We start from the raw sequence: 12,428 nt of genomic DNA, 5'->3' as shown, positions 1-12,428 counted from the left end.
TGATCCAGCATTAGAGGCACGAAGCCTATGCACACCAGTTGCTGTGGAACATGGGTGGGAGGGTGCTGTTGCACCATGTCCTGCTTGTGGATTCCTGGTTGGCCACTGTGTGAACAGAGTGCTGGACTAGATGGACCCTCGGTCTGCTCCAGCAGGGCTCTTCTGATGTTCTTAAGGGGACATTCAGGGCAAGAGAAAGATACATCACAAAGAGGACTCCCCACCACTGTTTTGCCTCTGCTGGGTTATCCTACAATTCCCCCTGCCCTCGAAATGGGGGTGAATGACACCAGTGCCAAATCCATCACCTGTCTAGCGATCCCCCCCAATGCTTTGGGGGGGGGGGCAGACTGCTCTTTAAAAAGTTCAATGTGTACGATTATGACCTTTGATTTTGCGGGAAATGGAACAGCTACTGGAATGTGGTTTCTGTGGATGTTTTATAGCTTATTAAATTAAGTCCATCTAGTCATATGCGACATGTAGACATGGGCACATGCGAAAATGCACAACCCCCCTCCAAGTATATATTTTAAGGCTTCTGGCCAGTGCCTTTTTATAAAAAATATATTTTCCTATGACTAAAATTTGTGTAAAATTCCAGAAAGTAAAACAACAACAACAAACAATCCACAAGTCTGCAGGATTTGTGTGACTTATAGGAAGCTCCCCACTGCTGAATCCGTGGGTAAGGTTCATACAAATCCAAACTCCTTTCCCTGATGTCTCTAACTGCCGGTAACGTCACCCGAAGAGAGACATTTCAACCTTTTAGAATGGGTGTGTGGTGGTGATGGTGGGAAGGAATAGGAGAAGGAAACAGATGCATCAGCAAGACCAACAGTGCAAGACCCTCCTTACACCATGGGCCTCTTGCTGCCTGGTGCTCAAGCAATGCACAAGGCATGTGGTGACGTAGGGTGCCCAGGTCTCCTCCTTTATGGAGGACAGTCCTGAATTTTGCAGAGCTGGCAGTCCTCTGTTGGGTGACGTCCTCTACTGGAAGAGGTGTCCAGACCAAGGAAGGTTGAGTCAATGGTTTCCGGGAAAGGACAGGTTTTGAGGAGGGATTGGAAGGAAGGAATCCCATAGTCCTCAGGTTTACTGCAAGGAGGTCCAGGCATAGTTGGCAGAAAGGAAGAGAGGGTGGAGTCGTTGAAGGGCGCAAGAGACCATCAGGTGGCTGAGGATGGTGGAGCAAAAGTCATGGGCAGGGTGGAGTGCAGTTAGAGAGCAGAAAGGAAAAATGTGTGTGTGTGTGTGTGGAGAGAGAGAGAATTTTGTCCCTTTACCAATCCTCTGGAGCAAATGCAGTGGGCCGGTGATCTCTGTCAGAACCAGCCAGAACTCTAAATGAGCTGTCCGAGGTGTGAAGCACCTTGGATTCATCGTTTCGAGTTCTGACTGAGCAAAGGGAAGGATGTACAAATTTGTCCATTTCTGTTCCTCACAGTATCTCATTCCCACCCACCCCAATAGCTTGGCTTTTCCCAAAGGTTGAGAATCCACAAGCATTTTTCTGCATGTTTCTCCCAATGCATGCTTTTTTTCTTTTTCTTTTTTGGCATGTCGTTTTGCCTAATATTCACATTTTGGGGAGCAATCTTATAATATAATGCATTTTTCCCCCACAAAGGATAACGGGGTTTTTGAACATAATGATTCAAAAGTGGGAAATTAGTTAAGTTTGCATTAGAATGTGAATTGAACAAATTTCTCTCCCATTTTTTAAGCAAATGTGGGTTTTCCAAAGGCCATTATTCATAATTAACTGAAGCCAAATTGGGGGAAAGCAATACGTTCAATGCTCCCTCCTCTGAAACTCATAACTGTGTCACCCAAAAAGATGTAAAAAGGACAGAAACCAACCAACTGACGGACAAATGAATTTATTTCAAAGGTTCAACAATAGTCCTCGCAGGGGAATAAACAAAAACTTGATTCGAAAGAGGGAACATCGAACTTACGAAGACATTTTCTTTTTTCTTTTTGAAAACAACTCTCCTAAAAAAGGCTCCAATTAACAAAGAGACAGGAAATTTCCAGACAGCTGCTTTTGAAATCAAAGCCTCGAACACATCTGGAACTGGTTGCCAAGTGCTTAAAAACCATCAAAGCAAATAGTATTAATAAATGCAAGGAGACATTAGGCAGGCAAGGAGGAAAGAAAGAACGACCCGGCACAGAGGTGGAGCCGACATGAGACCTCAGTGCAACCAGACTCATTAGCCTAAAAGGAGTTTGTCTCCTTTCCTTGTGCCTCCGAATTCTTTTCATCACTTTGTGGTACTGCTTATAAAGATATATTGAAATAGCATCAAGGCAGCAGACAGACAATGCATCCAGACGGCACCTCCTATATACTTAGCCCTCCCCCACCCCCACCCTGGCACATCCACCGAAGAATTAAATGGAAATTGCGATAGGTTAAAAAAATGATTTAGAGCCAGGTTAGTTGAAAATCCCAACCAGCAGGTGAAATTGACAAATAGCATTTTTAGCAAATAGCACTTTTAGATGTGCCAGTCTAATGTGTCTACCATTATTTTGACAGATTTATCCTTCAAGTGAACACCCTGGCAAGACTTCGCATAGGTCAGAGAATGGCTATCAGCAGAAATAATATTTACAGGAAGATTAATTCCTCAATTTGGGGAGGTTGAAATAAATTAGACAAATTGACTGCCAGTCAAATTGAAATCCCTTGTTTCATTTAATTCACTATATTTTCCCAGTAAGAATTTAATTATTCATTTGCTATTTGCTACCAGGAGTTACATCAGAGGAGAAACATGGAGTTCTTGAATTCCACTGTGATGCTAGTCTCTTAAATATTAAGGGTACAACAATCCTAGGGAGCTTCGGCTATTGGGCGGTATCAAAATGCAATCAATCAATGCTCCAGTTCAGAGTTTTCCAACGTTGAAGAGGTGAGTTGTGGCGCTACCCACCTTTCTGTCCCTTAGGTATGTCTACATTTGTATGTCTAGTGAGTGCGGAATGATTGACTGAGTGGGTGTGGCTGATGATGCGGGGAGGGAGGAGTATAAATAGGTTATACTCCATAGGTATACGACCATAGGTTGGCTGAGGGGATTGTGAGTTAGTTAAGAGAATTAGGGTTTATTTTAGTTTGGAGTGTTCAGTGGTGTGGAGAGTGAATGGAGATAAGATTTTAAAAGACTTAAGATTACTGTTTTTATTAGAACTAGTAGATTAAGCAGGTTAACTTGCATTTAAAGTAACTAAGATCTGTTAAACAAAAATAAACATTTTATTTTGTTATGTTACCTCAAACCACATGTCTGCTTGGCTTTATCACCTGCTCTACAGTTACTATCATAAACACCATCTATCTATCTATCTATCTATCTATCTATCTATCTATCTCTTTCAGCTTTTTACATACACAGTAAAACCTTTCCAGATTCTAGCCTTTACCCTCTCATATGAGGAAAAGTTTGTGTTTTGCTCTACCCTCAGGTTGTTCAAGTGGTGGTGCTTGGCTTGAAAAGGGTGTGCTAGGCAAGGCCTTCTGTATAAGGTCGGTGCCGTCACATGAGTGTTGTAGATTTTCCACAAGGATAGGGAGGTTGGATCTCTTCCAACAAAGTCAGAACTCTCTCTCTCTCTGACTTTCAAGGAGGAGATCCACTGAATCTTATAGCCCCTGGGACACTGTTTAAAAGACGATAGGATTTGCACAATAAAGACTCCTTTAAAAGCAAAACAAAATAACAGAACCATAATTTGGGTTATCTGAGGCCAAGTTTTCTTCCCACCCTCCAAAATGTTTTTTGTTTTTGTTTTTTTGGTAAAAGAAAAGAAAAGTTGTTTCCCAAATGATCACATCAAGGAAAGTTTTAGATTTCCATCTGCCAGTATATTATTTGGATAAGCTTCACATCATAGACAAGCTGGAGCATGTTCAGAGGAGGGCAACCAGGATGATCAGGGGTCTGGAAACAAAGCCCTGTGAAGAGAGACTGAAACAACTGGGCATGTTTAGCTTGGAGAAGAGAAGATTGAGGGGAGACATGATAGCACTCTTCAAATACTTAAAAGGTTGTCACACAGAGGAGGGCCAGGATCTCTCCTCGATCCTCCCAGAGTGCAGGACACGGAATAACGGGCTCAAGTTACAGGAAGCCAGATTCCGGCTGGACATCAGGAAAAACTTCCTGACTGTTAGAGCAATACGACAATGGAATCAGTTACCTGGGGAGGTTGTGGTCTCTCCCACACTAGAGGCATTCAAGAGGCAGATGGACAACCATCTGTCAGGGATGCTTGAAGGTGGATTCCTGCATCGAGCAGGGGGTGGGACTCGATGGCCTTATAGGACCCTTCCAAATCTACTATTCTATGATTCTATGACCCTGGCTCGTATACTAGTGTGAGAGCATTACATCATCATAAATACTGGGCTTTTATTAAAAGGTGTGCTTTCCCCTCCCTTATACATAACTGGAATTAGTACATGGATGCACAATCCAGTGTACGGGCACAGGTACTTGCGCAATCTGTGTCTGGTCAGTATGCTGCTATGAAGAGATACGATCTGGATTGTATGTGGAGTCTAAAAAGAGCTCTGCTGGATCAGATCAAAGGTCCACCTAGTCAAGGAGTGCAGAAGCTCAGGTCCACGGGCCAAATCTGGCCCATCTAGGGGCCAAATCCAGGCTTCACCATAAGCCATGCCCACTTTCCTTAGCTCCACCCCTCTTTCAAACTGTCAATTGTTTTGTGGTTTTCTGGATTTTGTACAGTTCCCCCACCACCACCATTCTATAAGGTTGAAATGCTTCTCCTAAGGCTTAGTTACTGCCCCTCAATGAGACTTATTTCCTAGCACACATGGTTAGGATTTATCCAACAAATGTACAAACGATCAACACCAAGGGTCCAATATAGCAGAGGTGAGCAGATATCAAGCTTGTGGAATCTACTTTGGACCCCGAGATCCACCAGATGCAAAATAGTGGCTCAGCTGGGCAGACATACACTAAAACATTAAGGAATGAACAGGGTGCCACTGAGCACATGCTCAGTCCATGTATTTGTGATCAGTAAGCAGAACCAAGCTCAAAAGCTCTTGCACACAAAAATCCTTCCTGGGTTTCCCCCAAGCATTCTTTTTCAGCAATGGAAAAGGGGACAGGGCAGTGTTTTAGTTTTCAACATTGTTGGACAATCACCTCTGGAATATAGCACTCAATATTTCTTCTTTTGGGTATGGCACAACCACACATGTGGTCTTTTCTACACGTCCATAAACATGATCAGTCTTTTGCTATTACTGTTACAACACCCTTCCAGCTTCTCGCCTTTACCAGGAAGGATTCCTCGGCCAGAGCTCCACCTTGTGTCAAATCATTACGAATGTGGAATAAAAAGCAGGAAAAACACACAATGAAAGCGGTATATGGAATGTATCCTGTGCCCCGACAGTTATCAGTGTATTTCAATACCACTTTAAAGCAGTAGTGTAGATCTGCCTCCAGACAATTCTAACATTATTATTATTATTTTTGCTCTCAGCTCCATAAACTTTTAAACATGAGCTTTCTTACTCGAACATTTCTCTCCTTTCTCCCAACTGTGCTGGAAATTGAAAGGATTTTCCACAATGCTTTTACCATATCCAGTGCAGGACATTATAAAGTTGAACACACAGCCATAAACCACAACACAAAATGTCACCGTCACATTTTCTCCCCACAATAAATGAAGGGTCTTCCTCAGATGAAAAACTTGATCCATTTTGTCCCATGGAGAGGAGCAATGGTCTTTGACGATAGCCCTCCTGAGACTGGAGGCACCTGGTGTCCAGTTCTGGGTGCCACATTTTAAGAAGGAACATTGACAAACTAGAGTGCATCCTGAGAATGGTGACCAGGATGGTATAACAAAATCCTGTGAGGAATGGTTGAATAGATACATTTAGCCTGGATAAGAGAAGGTTAAGGGGAAACACGATAATGGTCTTCAAATATCTGAAAGGCTGCCACGCAGAAGATGGAGCAGACTTGTTCTCTGTAGCTCCAGAGGGCAGCGCTAGAACGACTGGGAAGCAGATTTTGGCAAAACATTAGGAGAAACTTCCTAATAGTAAGAGCTGTTCTACAGTGGAAGATGTGGGACAGACAGCCTCAGGAGATGGTGAGCTGTCCTTTGTTGGAAGTCTCTAAGCAGAGGCCAGACAGCCATTTATCAGAGATGCTGTAGCTGCATCCCATGTTACAGAGCCTGTATAACATAAGAGCCCTGCTGGATCAGACCAAGGGTCCATCTAGTCCAGCATTCTGTTCACGCAGTGGCCAACCAGCTATCGATGAGAAACCTACAAGCAGGACATGAGTGCAACAGCACCCTCCCACCCATGTTCCCCAGCAACTAGTGTACATAGGCATACTGCCTCAGATACTGGAGGTAGCATATAGCCACCAGGACTAGTAGCCACTGACAGCCTTCCCCTCCAGGATTTTGTTTAACCCCCTTTTAAAGTCATCCAAATTGGTGGCCATCATTATATCTTGTGACATGGAATTCCATAGTCTTGTGCGCCGTGTGAAGTACTTCCTTCTTTTTGTCCTGAATCTCCCATGAATCAGCTTCAAGGGATGACCCTGAGTTCTAGTATTTTGAGCAGGGGGTTTGGACTAAATGACCTCCAAGACTCCTTCCAACTCTAAAATTCTATGGTGTGTTTCTCTTCCTCGTCACCATCTGAATCCTCTTCAGAACTGAAAAGTGCAATGCACCACAGTGTGGCAGGAGGAATAGCCTTTTGATGACGTACCAAACAAACACACCAAAATGCCACAGAGAGTCCTTAAACCCCACTGAGTTCCTCAAGCCCATTGACAGCCACGCTGACACTGGTGGTCTCGCTCACGGAACACAAAGGCATTTCTATCCCACATGGTTGACTGCTGCAGGATGGAGACATGGTATGGCTCACTTGCGGGCTGTACATCGTCGTCGTGATTTCTGGGATAGAAAACCAAGGACTTTCCCGTATAGCCTTCCACCTGGTGAGAAATCTGCAACACCTGCGGAAAGGGAGGGGGAGACGGTCACTCAGATGTTACCTGTTTATTTTAGTTGTGACATTTGCAGCATCTGTGCACCTTTATTCAGAAGCAAGTTCCACTGTGTGTTAAGAGGGGCTTACTCCCAGGTTAACTGTGCATAGGAGAATGAGGATGATAATGATCACTGCCAAGATATCCATTTTCTTTGTGTGTGCATTCTAGCCGCCTGTAAAAACTCCCATTTCATGGAGATGGGCCTGCATGCACCCATTAAACCACCTGCTTGTGTTATTTCATGCTGTTCTGGCTTCAAGGTCTTTGAGGGCAGAGCAGCCCTTGCCAACTAAGACTGAATGAATTCAGCTGTATCTGTAAGAATTTCCCACCTACCCATCCCCAAAGCCTGGGGAAACCATTCAGCCAGCTAGTAATTGGCTACGGAATCAATTACTAGTTTGACAAACTAGTTGGTAACCACGTGTCAATTACACGTTTGTCAAAGGCTGTTGGGTATGAAGTCAGGGGAGGTACTGCTGCCCTATGTCTTCATCTGGTTTAAAGATGAAGAATACGGCTGGTTTAAAGATGAAGAACCATAAGAAATGCTGCCCATCCACAGGAAATTGAACAGCCAGGAACAAAGGCTACCTGGTCTCAGTCTCCCACACTATGGGGAGATGTTCTATATTTCTATTTAAATTTTAATAATGATTTAGAAGTTCGCATCTGTACTTATACATTGGCATATACAAATTTCATGCAATTAGCTGTCTTCTTTTGTCCTTTTTTGGGTGCCACATCTTTCTGTTACTTGCCTACTTGAGAAGCAATCACTTCAGTTTCTGAATCGCACCCATGTTCCAGGAACATTCAAACTCAGCCATTATTTGGGATTTGTTGATTGAGAACAATATATCCAAAATGTTGGCCGATTATGGGTCCATTTGCATAAAACGACAAACCAGGATATGTATTGAGTATCAGTTGCCATTGAGTTGCAGTTTGTTGTTGAAGCATGGATTGTCATTATGTGCAATCCCTGCACCGTGGTTTAACTATGGGTTGGTAACCACGAACAGCCCAGAGTTCACAACCCATGGGTCCTCTTCCTGGGTTGTTTGGGGTTACCAACCCATAGTTAAACCATAGTGAAGGTTCACACGTAATGGAAACCCACGATTCAACAACCATACTCAACCCAAACCCTGGGTTGTTGATGCATGCAAACAGGTCATTATGTTTACTGGCATCCCTTTGAAAATTCCACCAACTTCCCTTCTCCTGCCATGTCCCACCCTGTTCCTTGCTTTCACCTGGATTGGGCCATCCTGTCACGAAAGAATTCAGTGCAGAAAATAACAAGGATGGGGCTGACGCAGCTATGGGCATAGCTGAGGCAAATAGCGGCCTGGTACAGGTAGAAGAACATAGCCGAAGGGGTAGCCGTGAGGTTGACCAACTGTAGCACATGGTAGGGAGTCCAGCAGACAAAAAAGGCTGCAATGATTGTGAGCGCCATGCGGGTCACCTTCCGGCTGCGGGCAGATGCCTTCCGATTCACGCGGCGCATGGCGCGGAAGAGGTGGTGCAAAGTCAAGGAATACAACACGGTCATGACCAGCAAAGGCAGGAGGAAGGCCACTAACGATTGGTAGAGGGTGTACCAGTACATGCTATGGGGACCTGGTAAGTCAATGAGGCAGATCTCGGTCTTGTTGTCCCAGTGCACCCGGGCATAGAGCATAGCAGGCGTAGACAGAACTAAGCTTCCAGCCCATACACCAGCATTGATCAGAGCTGTGCAGCGCAAAGTCCGTTTCTGACCAATGGTGGAGGAGAACACCACTGCCACATATCTGGGGAGAGAAGACACATTGGAGTCAACAATATAGAAGACGCTGGGCAGCATGTTCCAAGTAGGAAACCGCATGTTCAAATGTTCACCACACAGTTAAATATATACATCAGCCTAACCCTAACTTAGTGCCCTCCAGATGTATTGGACTACAAATCCCAGAATGCCAGCATAGCTGACTGGGGGATTCTGGGAGTTGTAGTCCAACACATCTGGAGGCACCAAGTTAGAGAAGGCTGAGATATAGATATATATACACTGAGCCAGGATAATTCGTTCTTCATGATTATGGGTGGCAAAACCTTCCCTATTTCATACAATACAGCCCCAAAGACTGACATTTGAAGCAGAAGACCAGCATCAGGGGAGGGTGGATCAGAGGGCTACTTAAGCCTTTCCCCTCATGCCATTTTTCTCCCAAAAATCTCTAACACCATCTCCCATCCCTAAGCAACTAGAGTATGGATTCGTTAAATGTATCCATTTTTAAATGTTCCAGCCCACCATTCCATTCAGGCAGCTTACAACACAGATTAACAATCACAATTAAAAACTTCCCCAAACTACTTTTATTCTTCCATTAGATATTGAGCTCCTAATATTAGGCTTCCCCCCACCCCCATTTTTAACTGTAGATGTTCCATTAGCATATTGCTTATAGGCTAAGAATTCGAATGAGTAAATTCCCTTGTTTCTTTAGTGATCTTGATTTCTTATTATGTATTTTTTTTCTTTTTTGCCTTAATTTTGTTAACTTTATTTCAAAATCAAATAAAATGTCATGATGCAAACTACCACTACTAAAACAAAATAAATTAAAACAGCTGCGCAGGCATATAAAACAGGCAGTTCAGACTGATAAAACTGAAGGTGCTTGCTGACGAGGCTTTTGCCATGCCATTGATCTGGGTCCAAATGATGACCCCCTTCGACTTCTAACCCGCCCACGTTTTCCCAGCGCTTCTTCCAAAAACAAAAACAAAACAAAAAATCCATCAAGAAAGAAAAGACAGAATAGCTGTGTGCAACATCACTTGATTGGTAGCTCCGTCTGGAAGCACCTCAAATAAAAAACAAAGATGCTAATTAAAACCTCAGGAGAATAGGAGAGATGTTTCTTGGTGCCTAAGGTTTGCAAGGCTGAAGAGCTGCCCATGAAGAAGCTGTAGGAAACTCTGCTATGCTGGCAGAGATACTCCCACCGCAATAGATGGGAGTATACCAGATACCAGATACCAGTATACCAGCTACTCCTACCACAATAGATATAACAACGGGATGGCCAGGGTATGCCAGCAAAATACTGCACTGGTGGAGTTTTGGGCAGAGCATGGGTGGCAAAGCAAAGAGGCACACTTACACCGCATCCTATACTCCAGGGATGCAGAACCTCTTTCACCCAAGGGATGAATTCCATTTCAGAGAAGCTCTCGGGGGCCGCATTTCAATGGTGGGCGGAGCCAAAGGCAAAAACCCAGCACCATAAGCAAAAGGGGTGGGGCCAGAAACACCAGCATATTTTAGTTTAAAGCTCTTCTTTCCAGGAACTAAGGCCACAGCTAGACGTAAGGTTTATCCTGGGATCATCCAGCGTTCACCCCTGCCTGAGCACTGGATCCCCTGTGTGTCACCTAGATGAACAGGTTTCACCCCTGGACGATCCAGGGATAAACTTTATGTCTAGCTATGGCCTAAGCCTTAGGAGAGGCACTGCAGAATAGGAAAAATTGCACACACACAAAAATAGAAAATCATCCAAAAAAAATGGAGGTTGGGGAAAGGGGCACGGCCATCTGAAGAACTTGGCGGGTTGGACTGGGACCCCAGGTGGGCTAGATTTGGCCCTGGGTATGAGGTTCTGCACTTTGGTGATACACCTTCAATCCACTGCCATGCTTCCATCTATGGTGTAACTTTACACCAGCCCCAAATCTGGCACAGGATATTTCCCTCCCATCGATTGATTCAATAGCTTGAAAAAATATACTGTCTTGTTCTAGTCCTGCAATCTTGTAAGACTTGATGCATAATCATATGTTATATTTTTAAAATAATTGCCATCGTTCCCAGAAAATACGTTTCCATGGTAGCAGGAATGTTTCCCACTTTCTGCTTGACACTGTGTGTGTGTGAGTTTGTGTGCCACCGAAAGGTAGACGTGACTGGGGCTGGTCCAACCCCTGCAAGGTGGACCATTTTCCTGCCCTGCAAGGACCCAGAGCCCCAGATGCTCATATCACTGCTGTTGACTAGGGCCATGCTTCGCTAGGGCCATCCACTTGTCACTATGAAAATATAAAAGCTTGATTCAGATTTAGGGTTCTTAACCACCCTGAACAACCCAACAAGGTGGCTTGTTCGAGAAAAAGAAGTCACCCTGCATGGTTAACAAGCCACCGTGCAGAAAATAACCTGTGTTCGGACAACATGCTAATCCATGGTTCACACTGAGAGTGGGTTAGCATGTTTTGTGAACCCAGCCACTATTATAGTCCCTTCCCTTTTGAGCCCCTACCAAATGTGAACTTCAGAAGTGGAGTTATAGCTCAAAGAGGGCACCTGCTTTGAATGCTGAAGGTCCCAAGTTCAATTCCCCGCAATTCCAGGTAGGTCTGGAAAAACATCTGCTGGCAACCCTGTACAGCTGTTGCCAGTCAGTGTCGACAATCCGGGAGAGATAGGCAAATAGTTTGACTGAGCATAAGGCAGCTTCCCATGCTCGTATGTTCTTCCCCATCCCCCAAACACACACATACCACCTACTTCCTCCTCCACTATCCTGGCACATACCTGTCTATGCAGAGCAGGGTAACAATGGCCACACTGCTGAACTGGTTGCTGAGGTCGATGGTGGTCGCAGCCCAGCATAGAAATGCCCCGAAAACCCATCCTTGCTCCTGGAGGAGTTGATGGATGACAAATGGCATCCCGAGCAGGAACAGCAAGTCGGCGATGGCCAGGTTCAGAATGTAGATGTCTGATACGATCTTCTGCTTGCAGCCCAACACCACGGAGATCACCAGCCCATTGGCCAGGGCACCGCAGCCACAGATGAGGGCGTAGATGATGGGCAGCACTAGGGAGATGGCTGGCCCCGGGGAGCTGCCCTCAGACGGAGAGCCCTCGGAGCACCACGACTCTGGTTCCCAGTCCCATAGAGATTGGTTCAGGATCCTCGGATTAGGAGCTCCAGGTGAAATGTTGAACCTGAGAGAGAAGTCACGGATTCTGTCCAGCAAAATAGCCATGATGGACCCTGGGCAAGGGGTACAGCTGCCTTGGTAGCCCAGGAGGCTCCAACATGGCCATTCAAATGAGCACAGGGAAGTAGGGAAACCTTTAGACCAAAGAAAAGAATGCCACCTCTGGCTAAACTTGCACGGCACCAGCCTTCTTCCTCGGTAGAAGCCCTATGTTTTGGAACAAACCTTGGAAGGATGCTGCCCAGGTTCTGGCAGGAGATATATTATGTGCACACGCCGTGAAGTTGGGCTCCATGGTAGAGGATTTTTCTTGTCCTGGGTGCTGTGCAGTCC

The 12,428-nt window shown here is 45.0% G+C and overlaps 1 protein-coding gene across 1 annotated transcript; it reads right to left on the bottom strand.

Annotated features, from left to right (window-relative positions):
* Nucleotides 1–6,835: 6,835 nt before the first annotated feature.
* LOC134407630 (melanin-concentrating hormone receptor 1-like) lies at nt 6,836–12,140 on the bottom strand. The gene is made up of 3 exons (XM_063139499.1): nt 11,683–12,140; nt 8,351–8,893; nt 6,836–7,055 (listed from the first exon to the last, which is right to left on the bottom strand). The coding sequence occupies exons 1-3, from the start codon at nt 12,138–12,140 to the stop codon at nt 6,836–6,838; spliced, it is 1,221 nt and encodes a 406-aa protein (XP_062995569.1).
* Nucleotides 12,141–12,428: the final 288 nt, after the last annotated feature.

This window comes from Elgaria multicarinata, chromosome 12 (assembly GCF_023053635.1).
Source record: "Elgaria multicarinata webbii isolate HBS135686 ecotype San Diego chromosome 12, rElgMul1.1.pri, whole genome shotgun sequence".
NCBI lineage: Eukaryota > Metazoa > Chordata > Lepidosauria > Squamata > Anguidae > Elgaria > Elgaria multicarinata.
Note: the sequence above shows the minus strand (reverse complement) of the source record. Positions and strands in the feature narration are given on the sequence as shown.

Bases quoted from the DNA above. Each gene is read 5' to 3' on its own strand.
- LOC134407630 (XM_063139499.1), bottom strand. From the start codon at position 12,140: ATGGCTATTTTGCTGGACAGAATCCGTGACTTCTCTCTCAGGTTCAAC. The intron at 8,894-11,682 runs GTATGTGCCAGG...TTCTCTCCCCAG, and splicing joins ACCCTGCTCTGCATAGACAG to ATATGTGGCAGTGGTGTTCT. The intron at 7,056-8,350 runs GTGAAAGCAAGG...CCCTTTCCGCAG, and splicing joins GACAGGATGGCCCAATCCAG to GTGTTGCAGATTTCTCACCA.